The sequence below is a fragment of the Pinus tabuliformis genome, chromosome 4_1 (assembly GCF_031772625.1).
Source record: "Pinus tabuliformis cultivar Carrire ecotype Pingquan chromosome 4_1, CPIR1, whole genome shotgun sequence".
Lineage (NCBI taxonomy): Eukaryota > Viridiplantae > Streptophyta > Pinopsida > Pinales > Pinaceae > Pinus > Pinus tabuliformis.
Window position 1 is genome coordinate 948,310,148 of NC_142303.1, and position 15,428 is coordinate 948,325,575.

General features: G+C 34.2%; 1 protein-coding gene across 1 annotated transcript; it reads right to left on the bottom strand.

The window, feature by feature from the left end:
- Positions 1-5,027: 5,027 nt before the first annotated feature.
- LOC149179273 (uncharacterized) lies at positions 5,028-6,783 on the bottom strand. The gene is made up of 2 exons (XM_089423801.1): positions 6,382-6,783; positions 5,028-6,287 (listed from the first exon to the last, which is right to left on the bottom strand). The coding sequence occupies exon 2, from the start codon at positions 5,828-5,830 to the stop codon at positions 5,081-5,083; it is 750 nt and encodes a 249-aa protein (XP_089279927.1). The 5' UTR covers positions 5,831-6,287; positions 6,382-6,783; the 3' UTR covers positions 5,028-5,080.
- Between the last annotated feature and the right edge of the window lie 8,645 nt (positions 6,784-15,428).

The following is a 15,428-nucleotide window of genomic DNA, read 5'->3' on the forward strand; positions in this document are numbered from 1 at the left end:
TCCACCTTCGTGACATTTATTCTTTCAGGCTTTCTATATCATTCACATTGTAGTGAAGGTGCATATTGGGACCTCGTAAATGCACATGAAACACATAAAATACTCAAGGGAAAGCCTTAGCTAAAAACCCCACTATCTGTATTATCATACAAGGTCGAAATACATCAGAATTATACAAAGCCTTAGCTCTCACAACTAGCCAGCTCTTAGTACAATCCTCCTGGATGTTCATAGGCAAACAAAGCTTCTCACAAGCCTTCCTCTCTGCGCTCCAAGCTCCTATTTCCTTGCGTAGTTACCTCTGGGATGATCTCCTTCACCCAGTGTAACACTTCTCTGACACACTGCTCTCACGCACTACTCTAATACACTGTCCGAACTGCGCAATCCTCAAGGAACCTTCCCTTGACAACATGCATTGGTTTCCTTTATAGGATAAAACATGCAACTGATAGTACACTGTCCTTGACATTTAGCTCAATTGGGTCTTTCTCAGAATAGACATGCATGAGTTTTTGATGAGAGAATCTTCAGTTATATGGAGTACACTAGTTGAGTGCATGCATGCATCAACTGACTAATAAATCACAATTAGTCTCTCAAATAGTTTGGAACTAATTTAACTAGACTTAACTCAGTAAATTGAGCTAACTAATTACAACTCAAATATAACTCAATCTTATCTCCTTAATTTAAGGGATAACTGTTGCATGACTTCAGAAATACTTCTAAATTGAATTTCTCCAACTAATTAATCCATAATGAATTAATTAATTATTTTCAAGCAGCTGGTGAGACTAAATTCGAATTTAATTCACAATTTTAATTCAAGGACAAATTAAAATTGGAATATTCTGGATTCTATTTTTATCATTTCTTGTTGCTATTTTCAACAACTTACCCCAAGGCCCATCTAGGATGAGCTCACCCACATGGAGAGAGAAATAGTCTCTCATCGGCACCATCTCTCATACATAGAGGTTCTCGCTGAGATGGCAAACTGGGTGCCATATATCAAGCACACATGTGGACACTTCAACTTGTACATGCACATTATGAACTTATACTAGGTTTGTAATTCCTCCTTGGTAGAATTCTACTGGATTGATTTGAGCATCAGGCAGACCTCCTTCACTCTATGGAGCACTTGCAATGTCACATGAAGGACTTATATCAAACATTGGATCATATCAAACTACATCTCAACATCCCACTCAAGACTGAGACCACCCCTGCCAACAACCAAGACCCCATCCAGGTTGCAACTATGAATTATGATCCCTCTTCTTAGTCTTATGTTATGTCTAGGGTATCATCATTGTTTGGTATCACTGTTTATTCTCATAGTCAATCTAGCCCACTTTTGGTCTTTTTTAGTTTTTTGAACACTATGTTATTCTATGCCTCTCGACGGAGAGTGAAATTTTGTTTATGGTCCAATCTTCCTAGTGAAAATCTCCCTATACACTTCTATTTAAAAATAAATATATTATTTATCCAAACAAAACATTATTTGTAAATAATAATATTTTCTTTTTAATCATTCACATTGCAATTGTTTTGTAATCATAAAATATAATCTAAAACTAATATAAATGATATAATACTTAAAAACATACAATACTCTTAAGCTTAGGTCGTCAAGTTTCATTTTTTATATAATGATGTAACATTTAACTCAAGATCTTGAAAATCCAACTGAATAAAAAACATTAGCTCTTGTGCATGCTTTATTCCTTTTAAAAAATAAGAAAATTTATTATAATTTTATTTTAACTCTAAATTTATTATAATATATTGATTAACATTTTTTTTTTCAATTCTTTTTCCAAATCTTGACTTTATTTTAAACAAAATGTTCAACTAACAACATATGCCATAAATATAAAATGTATTCGAAAAACACGACCCACAAGTTAATGAAGCAATCTACTAAGAGAAATCTATGAACGTGTTAATGCAACTAAAAAATGAAACTGGAAAATGTCGCAAATTCGTTGTACAAATTTCCTATCTATTTGGGTCTAAGACTTCAAATGATGACAAAATGGTTTTTGGTTATTTTATGTGTGGAAAATTCATTGGAATTTTATACTTTAAATAGGTTACATTAGTGAAAATACCATGGGAAAAACCATTGAAACCATGAATTCTCAAAACTCAAAGTGAAAATGTCTACATGACATAGAAACCCCAACTTACCTCGATTTTATTTTGATTTAGTTTAATTTTTATTTTATTATTTATTTATTTTGAAAGTTTTAAAGAGTTAAATAGGATGGTACAAGGCATTACCCTAGTTATAATGTTAAATAAGACATGATAGGAAATTACAACATCTCTTCCATATTTTTATTTTTATGTATTTTGACGGTTTTAAAATGTTAAATAAGAGAAGCCAAGCCATTACCCTAGTGAAAATGTTAAAAAGGACATGAGGGGTCATTACAACATCTCTTCCCTATTGGCTTGAAGAACACCTTTCCCCACAATTCCAAGGGATTATCTCATTGGATGATGAAAAGTGTTAGAACACCCTAAGTCTCCACTACCTCGCCATGATCCCAAATCCACAGCTTAAGCCTTGTGTGAGGCACCCTTCCCCACTGTTAAATATGGTGATGTTAGAGAAAAGGAAGGATTTCCCCTATGAGGATGCAATACCTACAAGTCAACAAATATGTTCGAGTAGAGAAATCCTTCTTACCAATCCAAAATTACCACATCATATGTCATAATCCTAAAGAATGTTTTCATAGTTACAAGTCCATTATTTATGGGAAAATACAATTGAATTAAATTTTACATGGGGGAACCTTGACCTTTCTAAGGTATAAGAACTTTTCTTCCCCCTTCACTTTTCATATACAAGTTTATGAGAATAGGACCCTAGAAAGTTTACAATCTAGAGAGGCATACCTCAAGAAGTTACCTCTCTTCTCTGATGCCCACATATCAATAGGTAACATGTTGACTGCTCATACTAATAGTTTATATTACAAGTAGATCCACCACAGAAACTAAAGAAATAGTACTAAAAATAAAAAACAACTTGAAGCCATTGGTAATAGTTTTCAATTAGACTTCACACAATTGCCCTTAATTTTGTTGAATTAAGGGAGAGTTGCAACCCCTAAAAATGAATTAAGCCCTAAGTTGAAAAGATCGAATAGTAGCAAATAGTCATCTATTTAATCAACCATTGATAAAAAGGAAAAAAAAAACTCATAATTTTGATACTGTTGGGTTATAAGAAAATTTTACTCTTTACTCTTATATTGAAAGGATCAATCACATGGTTCATGTGTGATTTTTATTATATAATAAATTAAGCCCTTAAGTCCTAAGTTAAAAAGATTAAATAGTATCAAATAATCATCTATTTAATCAACCAAAAATATTAAAAAAAATAATCATCTATTTAATCAACCAAAAATATTAAAAAAAAAATCACAATTTTGATATTGTTTGGTTATAAGAAATTTTTTCTAATTACTCCTATATTAGAAAGATCAATCACATGGTTTGTGTGATTTTTACTCTCATTCTTTTCTTTCTTATAAACACTATAAGTTAAAATCTTGGAAAGAAATCATGTAATCATTACTATAAACCAACTTTTTGAAAAAAAGCTCATGTCTTGGAAATAAATTATGTAATCATCACTATAAACCAACTTTTAAAAGAAAAACTCAGTCTTGGAAAAAAATCATGTAAACAGTACTCTAAATTAAATGTACCATAAACTAAAGTTTTGAAGAGAAATGATAAAGAACTGAACATAGTGATTTTATAATCACAGCTCTCAACGCAAATTCTAAATAAACAAATAGTCGTTTCATAATTTTTATAATTTAATGTTTTGGAAAGAAATGATAAGGAATTGACGACATTGATTTTAGAATCTTAATGCAATTTTTGAATAAACAAATAGCCATTTCATAATTTAAATTATAAAGCGCTGAACATAGTGATTTTATAATCACAACCCTCAACGCAATTTTTGAATAAACAAATAGTAGTTTCATAATTTTTATAATTTAATGTTTTGGAAATTTTATAATCACAACCCTCAACGCAATTTTTGAATAAACAATAGTCGTTTCATAATTTTTATAATCTAATGTTTTGGAAAAAAATGATTAGGAGCTGAGTACAGTGATTTTACCAACCCTTGGTGATCTTTTTGAATAGGTAAATGGGTGTTTCATAAACTAGTTTCAACCGTCTATAATCAGGAACATGATGTCATTTATATCCCTACGACTGTAAGGAGCTGAGTACAGTGATTTTACTAACCCTTGGTGATCTTTTTGAATAGGTAAATGGGTGTTTCATAAACTAGTTTCAACCGTCTATAATCAGGAACATGATGTCATTTATATCCCTACCACTGTAAGGCAATGATTAGATATCAACTGCAAATTATCCGGACGATCACTTCGTTCCGGCGCAGACAACAGCCCAGTCTTCTACTCCTCAAGGAGTCGGTCTATGCTGGTGTCATTTGTGTCATTTGGTGTCAATTGCAATATCTTGTAGATATGTCAAACACAAATATGCCGATTGCAATATCTTCTAGCTATGTCAAACACAAATAAGCTAACCCTAAGCTCGGGTTTTAAAGTCGTAATCCGTTCCAATTTCATAATACAAATGTCAAACACAAATAAGCTATTCTTGTAGGTATATCAAACACAAATAAGCTATCCCTAAGCTCGGGTTTGGAAGTCTTAATCCGTTCAAATTTCAGAATACAATAGAACTCACAAATGTATATTCAACCACTAGCTGCTACCTTCTGGTAAACTGACATTATAATTCTCAAAATTAAGCAACCTCCAGAATTATTTTCTGGATATTTACAATATATCCGAGAATTGGATCCAAAACTATAGAGCGCATTTTTGCTATGAGTAGCATCTCGAACTTTATTACAGAAATTAACATGAAGGGAAAGAAAAATAAGATTCATTGTAATCAAAGATGGCAGATGATCGGAGGAAAGGAGGAACCTCGTACGTTGACTGTCACACCTTGAATGTGAGGGTGAAAGGAGGGCGTGAGGTAGGTTAATGGATTAGGGCCAAAAGTGGGCGTAGAAGCCATGCCATCTGAGATCTGCGAGAAGCTCTTTCGCATTTTTCCTGCTGATGTCACCGAATCTAGACCAGTGGTAGTTCCACATGGATGGATGATTGTAGTGAACTTCCACAAAGAGCTCATCCACGATAAGAGGCATCTCTGGATCGCTGAGCCAACGCCGCAGAATTGGCCACTCGCTTCCCTCGATGTCCATCTTTACAACCACTGTATCAGTCGCTTTCAACTGCAGCTCCTCTTTCATAAACCTTGTTATATTTACCGCATTGCTAGCTTCATCATCTCCGTCTGACACAAAGTTGTAGTGCAGCTGGATTCGATCCACCATCCACTGTGGAGGCTGCGGAGTGGTCTTTACATTGATGGAGGACGGATTCATTCGTTCCACGTTTCTCTGTTCGTCAAAACCAGGAGGGTTTGGCTTTTGCAGGAGCTTGGAATCGACTTCGAAGGCGTGAATCTCGGTGAAATCGCAAGGGTACATGCGAAGAAACCAGGTTAGGCTAGTGCTGAATGCATTGGCGCCCAGATCCAGAAGAACCCGTCGCTGTCTGCGATGGAGATCGATCGCCTTGGAAGGCAGAAGCCATGGCAGAATGTGCGTCTTGTCTTCCACATCGTTGGCGAAGCGGAGGGCGAAACCTCTGCGGAAGTTGTTGCGATCGTCGAGCTTCTCAATGAGATGACCTTTTACGGGACAGGCGGCAGCCTCGCCTATCCACTTCATCTGCCGCCATGGATTCTCATCTTTATGTTCATCGTCATCCAAGAATGCCTCTTTTCTCCTGCACAATTCGCTCCGGTTTCTCTTCCACGCTTCCCCTTCAGTGTTTAGGCGGGTTTCCAAATTCAAAATGAGGAGTGATGTATGGATGGTATGCGGGTGGATGAATGCTAATGCGAATACATACAGAGACTATTATTAAAGTTTTTAAAATTTTAGGTGTTTTTGATAATGATAAATCTATTTCACTATTAAATTAAACACTCCAGCCATCAAATTTCATCAACTTTTTTTTGAAGTTTACGAAATTTCAACCAAAAAAACCTATTTTGTGGCGTCGGTAGACAACGCCAAAGTCTTCAACTCTATCTCTTACATTAATGTTGTCTTGGCCACGTATTCAACCACGAGTTTTACCATGGATGTTTCATATCTGCAGAGAGTTGAAGAATATTTGGACCTGATACAGAAGCAAACAAATAAATATTACTGGCCTATGAGCATAAAAAAGAATAAAAATAGAGCAGAAGAGGGAACAATGATAGGTCACCCACCTATTAGTGTCTTCTAGGAGCGCCCAACCAGAGAGATGAGAGATTGCAGAGAGAGCATCCTTCCATTCATCAGTTTCTTATGGGAAATATTGGTTGCCTCCTAACAGCAGAAGGTCTAGCCCTTTCGTTGCACCCTCCGGGCATCGACGTAGCAATTGAAGGATGGCGTATCTTCCGATCACACATTGGTTAAGGCTAATCGCTCATTGAAATTTAAATTTCATTTGGGCGGGGTTTCAAATTCAAATTCAAACAAGTGTCCCATTAAATGCGTACATTATATAACTTGTATCGTATACCGTAGCGTTCCGACGTCTCACGGTGGTAGAGGCAGAAGCGGTAGGAAATACGATGTCATCAATACGATGTGAGGGGAACTGTTGCCGGGGGCTTTTTGCCGGAGAGGGACGCCGGAGAGGGATGATCCGTGCTCTGTGAGACTCTGACAAAGGTACCCTCCATAGCATTAACTTTATATCGCATGGGGTAGAACCTTTATATCGCATCGACGAAAATCCCTTGGGTGATATTGGAACCGGTCCTTAAAGAAATGCGATTGCGATTATGCGATGAAGTGACAACCGTCGGATTGAGAGTCAGAATTGACGGTTGCGATCTAATTGCTTATCGAAAATTGGAGAGGTCAAGGGCTGGCAGACGGAGGTCCGCCGATGTGCCAATATGCGATTTAGTGCTGATCGTCAGATCCGAAGGAATAATGGACGGTGGAGATCAGCCGATCGGAGATCGGAGATCGGAAAGCGCAGAGGTTGGAGAGCACTGTATAAAGTAGTGGAGGAGCAGACCCGCCAATATTTTTATATGCGGGTGTAATCCTTTTGAAGTCCAGCCAAGTGTTCGGAGCAGAGTTTCTTGTGTTTCTTGTGTATTCCTTTGTTTTGCGATAAAGTGTTATGGTCTAGGTTTTTAAAGAAAAAGCCGAATAAGTGTATGGTCCCGAGTTCTGAGGCTTAAGTGTTATAAGAATGCTTTCGATATGTATTGTGGGCCATAACCCACAGGCCTCAATATCGAATATTGATATGAAAGGGGTTTTGGCCTTACCCCAAAATCTCTTTTCATCAAGTGGTATCAAAGTAGGGAAAGGATTTCCTGTGAGAAGGGAGAAGAGTGCAAGTAGAAGGAGAAGGAGGTACAGTTGTGGTGAAGACCGGAGAGTTTATGGTCTTACTATCATGCAGAGAACGGCAGTGGAAGGTGAGAAGACTTGCAGCAACCTAGAGCAAGGAGTGCTCAATTGGTTCCAGAGAAGAGAACCAGAAGGATGCCAAAAGACTGAGTGAGGAGAGCTTGGTGAGGTATCATGTAGCAGAGGAAGACTGTTACTGCAGAGGTTGGTTGCAGCTCACAGAAGATCATGAAGGCAGTTCCACTGAGAAGTGGGTAGAATTGCTAAGGACAAGGAGAAGAATATGACCAGGAGGTCATAAATTTTTGTGCCTCGGGAGTCTGATGCAGGAGCATCTGACCCACCTTAATCAAAAGAGGAATCCAAAGCGGAGAAGAGGAGGAAGTGGACCATTGGAGCTGAACAGGGGACAAATCTGTTTAAAACAGAGTAAATGATGGAATGGATAAAGTCTCTCAAGACTTTATTAAATGTAATCTGCCACATATGTATGCATATAGAGAGATTTAGGGGTTGTTAGAGGATTGATTGGATCCTTTCAGTGATCCGATCCAATATTCTTGTAAACGATGAACCTGCGTGTTCTATATATATAGTGAGACAGTGATAGATAGATATAGTGCGATTGTAAAATATTTGTAAGCCGAGAGAGTGTTCACAATGTAGTTGAGAGGAAGCTTGTTTCTAAGGCTGAAATGCCTTAGGGTGTAACTCAATTCTGTGTATAATATAATACATGTGTGTTTGTGGATTTCCGCGTATCTGTGTAATTATACTTTTCGAGTGATTCTGTAAATATATGCATTGAGGACTTAAATCCCGTTTGTAGAGTGTTGATCGACCATCGATCACTGTAGGATCGATGGCGATCCAATATTAAGTAAATACATCGATATATGAGTGTTCTTTGTGTTAACGGAGTATGGCAGAAAACCATGTTTATAATGCAGAGTCCATTAAAAGCAAGTGAATCAAGCTAAGGAAGAATAGATGAGAGAACGCACAAGAGCCATCGGATCTGTGAGATCAACGGTCCAAATCAAGTCTCATGGGGTAGAACCTTTATATTGCATCGACGAAAATCCCTTGGGCGATATCGGAACCGGTCCTTAAAGAAATGCGATTGTGATTATGCAATGAAGAGCCAACCGTCGGATCGAGAGTCAGAATCGACGGTTGCGATCTAATCGCTTATCGCAAATCAGAGAGGTCAAGGGCTGGCAGACGGAGGACTGTCGATGTGTCGATATGCGATTTAGCGCTGACCGTCAGATCCGAAGGAATAATGGACGGCGGAGATCAGTCGATCGGAGATCGGACAAGGCAGAGGTCGGAGAGCGTTGTATAAAGGAGTAGAGGAGCGGACCCACCGATATTTATATATGCGGGTGTAATCCTTTTGAAGTTTGGCCAAGTGTTCGGAGCAGATTTTCTTGTGGTTCCCGTGTATTCGTTTGTTTTGTGATAAAGTGTTATGGTCTTGTTTTTTAAAGAAAAAACCGAATAAGTGTATGGTCCCGGGTTCTGAGGCTTAAGCGCTATAAGAACGCTTCTGATATGTATTGTAGGCCATAACCCACATGCCTTAAGATCGAATATTGATATGAAAGGGGTTTTGGCCTTACCCCAAAATCGCTTTTCATCAATCTAGCATCGCATTGTGACAAATATTGTCTCAATATGAAAATCAACCATGGTCAACCATGCTTGTTTTAGGGTTTATAATATTTATATTTGGGTTTATATTCCTTGGGCTTACAATATTAATCCCTTGTGTTTTTAGTATTGATCCCTTGGGTTTATAATATCAATCCCTTTGGTTTATTAATCTAAGGGTTCATATTCTAAGGGTATAATGTTATTGATAGGTTTTAGAATATTAATCTCAGGGTTTAATGTAAATCCCTTGTGTTTATAATCCTTTGGGTATATAATATAAATTCCTTAGGTTTATTAATCCCTTGGGTTTATAATATTAATAATCACTTACGTTTATAATTTTAATCCCAAGGGTTTATAATAATAATCTCTTTAGTTCTCAATATTAATCCATTGTGTTTTTAATATTTATCCCTGAGGTTTATAATTATAATCCCTTGGGGTTATTAATCTTATGGTTTATATTCCCATGGTTTAATATTAATGCTAGAGTTCAATGTTATTCCTTTGGGTTTATAGTTCCTTGGGTTTTAAATATTAATCCCTTGGTTTTATAATATTAATCCTAAGGTTTATAATATTAATGTTAGGGTTTAATGTTTATCTTAATATTTATAATATTTATCGTAGGGTTTATATTCCATGGGCTTATAATATTAATCTCTTGGGTATGTGAAAAATATTTTTCTCAATATGGAAATGAGTCATGGTAAACCATGGTGAACATTGGTCAAGGGAATAATATTAAACCCCAAGAATATTTATACTTGGCTTTGTAATATTAATAATCTCTTGGTTTTTTAATATTAACCCCACTTATTTTTAATATTAATGTGTTTTATTTATTGATTTCTTAGGTTTGTAATATTAATAATCCCGACAGTTTTTAATATCAATTCCTTTGGTTTATTATTATTCCCTTGAATTTTCAATATTCATTCTTTGGTTTTATAATATTAATCCTATTGGTTTCTTAATTCCTCGTCTTTATAATATTAATAATCCCTTTGGTTTATGATTTTATGATTTTATAATCTTAGAGTTTTTTATATTAATCTTAGATTTGATATATTAATAACATATATTAAATTGATATTTACGACGTACATCAACCACATTTGTTAATGTAGTTGTGCTAATATGTTATTATTAACTAAAAATAATTTGTCAAAATTTATATCTATATTTTAATGTATACATTATACGATGTTTAATACATTATTATTAATTACCTATAATAAAATCTAAATACATTATTATTAATTACCTATAATAAAATCCAAATTCATTACAATTATCTTGCCATAGGCACATATATCGCAATCAATATTAAGTTGACTTTAAATTAATTTTAAGTTTGACTTAAAATTAAATCATGCAAATTCTACATTGCAAACTAAAAATAATATATTTCAATTCAATTTTTTCAAGTTTTGATTGGTTCTTTGTGGTTGCATCTTATTATGGCATGATGCTTGCACCGCCTATAGGTGCATTTGCTGTACGGGATAGTACTACAGCACTGACACCAGTGGTCGTTTTGCCCATTTTGTAGCTGCAGCTAATGCCACATGGAACCTAAAGATCTTTCTTTGCAGATTCTGGGCCACAATTCGTACTCCAAAATTAACTAAATTAATTAATGCAATCATGTTCCTTCCATCTCATTGTGTGAGGAATGAGACATACAAACTATTTTGTTTCCAACAAGTTTGTATATTAAAATGAGTAAAACCATAATGACCCAACACAAATATTTTTTTAATGTAATTTTTTATCATACTCAAAATCTGAGTTTGAGATTTAGGGTCTAGTTCATAAACAATCAAATTGTTTTATCGAAGAATTTTTTATTTTAATATTTTTTCCAAATATTTGGGATTTACCATTCAAAAATAATTTAACACTATGACAACAAAACCTATTAAAAGTTTACACAAAATTTAAATACATTCCAAACAAGAATTTTAATTAAAATTAATTAAATCCATTCCATTTTTTCCCTTCCAATAATTTTGTATTCTCAGAAATTGAAAACACATAAATTAAAAAAGCCTTACATTTTCAATTCAATAATCCTACCCCTACAATGTTTCGCCAAATTCCAACAAAATTTTCAAAAAAAGCATATATGTTTGGTGATCTATGATGCTATAAAGCATATATGTTTGGTGATCTATGATGCTATAAATATATTTACCCATGAACAGTGAAGAAATCCCGTGATAATGGGAATATCTCGAGGCAAGTAATGATGTTGGAAACTTTTTGATAAATCAATATACTTCTAAGTCTCCTATTAAGCATCATTCACGATTACATTGTTTTTATTTTTAATTGCAATCAATTATTTTTATTTCTAATATCAATTAATTAGTTATAATAAGATTTTTAGTTAATAGAAAACTTAATAAATAAACTGCATTGATTTGCTTAATGAAATATTTCATTCTGGCCTTGTCTCTATTTTCTTTTTACGTAATCATCCAACACAAAGATTAGTTATAAGGGATTTGACTTTAACTTATAATTGTATTTGATGTCGAATAATCAATCATAAAGTGTGGGTTGGGATTTTTTATTATAGCTATAAGCTTAGGGGTTTTAAAGTTTATATTATATTTACCAAAATTTTAGAAACTAATTTTTTTATAAAAATGATTTTCATATTTAATAAATAAAAATAAAAACTTGTTTATTTCTATTTTTAATTAAAAAAAATAAAAAATTGAAATTAAATTAAACCTTTATGAAATTAAATATTTATACAAATATATTATTAAACATTTTATAGTTAATTTTTTAAAAATTAGTAAAATTCACTAATATTCCTAGGCTTTAAAATAAGTATACACTTTAAGATTTCCATTAATTATAATAAAGTATATTTAAAAAATCACATTATTTTTATTTCTCAATTCTTTTCACCAAATAAATTAAAAAAAAAAAAATTATGTATTTAAAAAAAATAACATTTAAATAAATCATAACATGTTGTGTTCAAAACAAAGACATATGAAGGTTTTGACAAAATCCTCGTCATAGTCTCTAGTATCATTTAACGTAAGTGAATATCCCTTTCACTACATAATATTAATAATAGAGTTTAAAAATAATATGACAAGTGTATTTGTATATTATAACTAACCTCTGGATGTTCTAACTTAGACATTTTTGTGATTATGCAAGGCACTTGGTTTTACCATTAAATACAAGTATAAAAAAAATTCAATTTAACAACATCATAATTTTACATTATGATTGTCCTACTTCCAAAACTTTGTTATTTTGTAAAATAATTTGGTCTTTAATTTACTATATTTAAACTAAGAGAGAATATCTACAATTTAGCTTTCAAATGTGGCAATTGGTTCATACTTTTCAAAGTTAAATAATTAAAGTAAGTTGTCATAGCTTAATTTGTGTAGCTAGTTATCATTGTTGTCATAACAGTTCTCTTCTCACGTTGCATGTTGTACAATTTATTAATAATGACACAACATTTAATGATGTGGATGGATGCATCATACATACACCATTCTTCAACATTTAACCTATGAATATTCCTATTATTGTGTTAGAGCATTAAATGTTGTTGGTCTCTCAGAACTCAGCGTGGTGACCTCACCACAAATTTCTTGGCATCTATGCAGATACATACATCTGAGACCTACCACATTCAAACAAATTAACGCGAATACATATATGAGAGACATAATCGCGTAACAATACAATAGATCAATTAAATTTGAGGGAACATTGAACTCCCATCAATACTAACTTACAGACAACAGATAATAGTTGGATCCAATGACTATCGAACCATGTTTCCCTATAGTTGGTCAAACTTCAAGTCCCAAAGTTCAAGTCCTATGGAATGATTTAAAGCCGAAAGATAAGAGATTGCTCAAATGTCTTACAAAATCAAGAGCTAATGCCAAACTCATCCATTCATCAACTAACGAGTTGGTCACGAGTTTCCATTCATCAACTAACCAGTTGGTCACGATTTCAAGTCCCATGAAATGATTTAAAGCCGAAATATAAAAGATCCATCAATTTTCTTATAAAAACGAGAGCTAATATCAAACTCATCCATTCTATCAACTAACCCAAAAACAATTTGATTAGTTATTTTATTATTATGATTAGTTACCACATTTAAAAAAATTATATCATTTTTTGGCGTTGTTCTATTTAGTTCCACCCTTATTTTATTAATATGATTAAGCATAGTGTTTAAAGAAGATGTGAGAATATGCTATTCAAATTTACATAAAATCCATATTTTCAAATCGGCCAACTATATACTTTAAATGAAATATAATTATATTTAATGCAACATTATTTCTATATTTAAATTAGATAATACAATTGTTTTGGAGCCAATATTTTTATTTTAATTAAATTATATTTAAAATAAGCTAAGACTCGCTATTATGTAACACTGGTTAATTACTTATAATAAAATCCAACACCATCTTGATGTTTATAACATTTAATTCGTGGCTACTAATTACATACTATCTTTAAAAAATCAGTTGCATCCTAGGTTACTCGCTTCCTGCCATTTTGATTTCTTCATTCAACTTTTACGTATCTGCCCTGGATATCTCATGTCCTCTCGTGTTGTCGCTCCATGTCAAATATTTCTGTCATGTCGATGGTAATGTTACGTTCACTGTACGACGTCCACGCTGACCCACGGGCTTGGATGGCAAGTTAGCAACCAATATTTCCAACCTTATACATTATTTAATACCCCCACGTACACTCTCTGCATCCCAACATGATACCTTGACACATCCAAATACGGACCATCACAGTGCCGAGTCCCAGGGGTTAAATTTGACGGGTGACCTTACCCGTCAAGGAATTTTTTTATGACGTTTTTATTTTTAAACTGCCCATCATATGACTTTTAAAATTTATTTGTACAAGTTTCATCTGTGCTCTGTGAACTGGTTTGTTAAGAATAAAATCAAGCATAGCATATTTTTTTAATGGATTATTTATTTATTTTTAAACTGCTTCATACTCATATACTATATCCTAATGGATTATTTATTTTTTTAATGGATTATTTATTTATTTTTAAACTGCTTATTACCGTCCATTTAATAAGCATCCACCACTAATACTGATTTTAAACTGATTCTATGGTGTTCATCACCCTTAGATTGAAGTAACCAATAGAATGTTCTTCAATTAGATAATATGAGATAGCTCATATGACACGATCTCCACCATATCTGGCCACAGCCCTAAGTTTTGGCGTGCATCTAAAGCTGGGTACATCAACATTGGCATTAGGGTCTGTCTATAAATCCAGGGGCAGAGGGCAGAGGTACTAGATCTGCAGTTCAAGATGGACCATCAATCTGAAAACAATAAAGCAAAATCATAAATGGCAGTATATCATGGTAGATCCGAGAAATTGAGTTTGGCTTCAAAGTTCAAACCCATCGAAATTCAGCAGGGTGTCACGGTAGATCCGAGCAATTGAGGTTGGCTTCAAACCAATCGAAAGTCGGTAGGGTGTTTGCCATTTTCCTCTTGGCTAACACTCAACTAACAATGCATTCACTATGAGTTTGTGTGTAATTTCCAAACAGAAACGAGTGTTTAAGGTGTACTCTGTAGCCTATGATGATTGCAGGATCTGAACCACGCCACTGAAGTAATGGAGAAAGCTGGAATGATCTGTCATTTTTTGGCAAGCAAGTTTGGGATAATTTTCTATTTTACTCTATGAGCAGAAGTAAGAGAGTTGAATATATGAATGCATGCTAGAATCTTCAAGTTTGATCCCTAAGCCCTGTGAAATTTTAACCCATGACCGTTATTTGCCAATTGCTGCCCTTATCCACTTTCAAGTGGAACAAGTGTGTTGGGGGGTGTTGGGGAATTCAAGTCAAGACCTGGAAACCCAAAAGTAAACCATGACAAAGTTTGAGTTCTGCAGGTTCTGGCATTGGAATAGAATGTGTTGGAACATAATCTAGAATCAGTGCATGTGGTTACTTTATCAGGAGGACCGAACTCATGGCCTGAACGCCAATTGCTGGAGCAAGGGATTTGGTTGGCTATCCTCCGGCCATATGGCCATGGGGGAACCAACTTTATGCCAAATACCATCAAAGAAATCTCAAAATGAAATATATTCCAAAACCTAAATCATGCGATTCTGCAGTCAAGATGTATGAGGCCATGCTCACACGATCAACATGGAAATGAA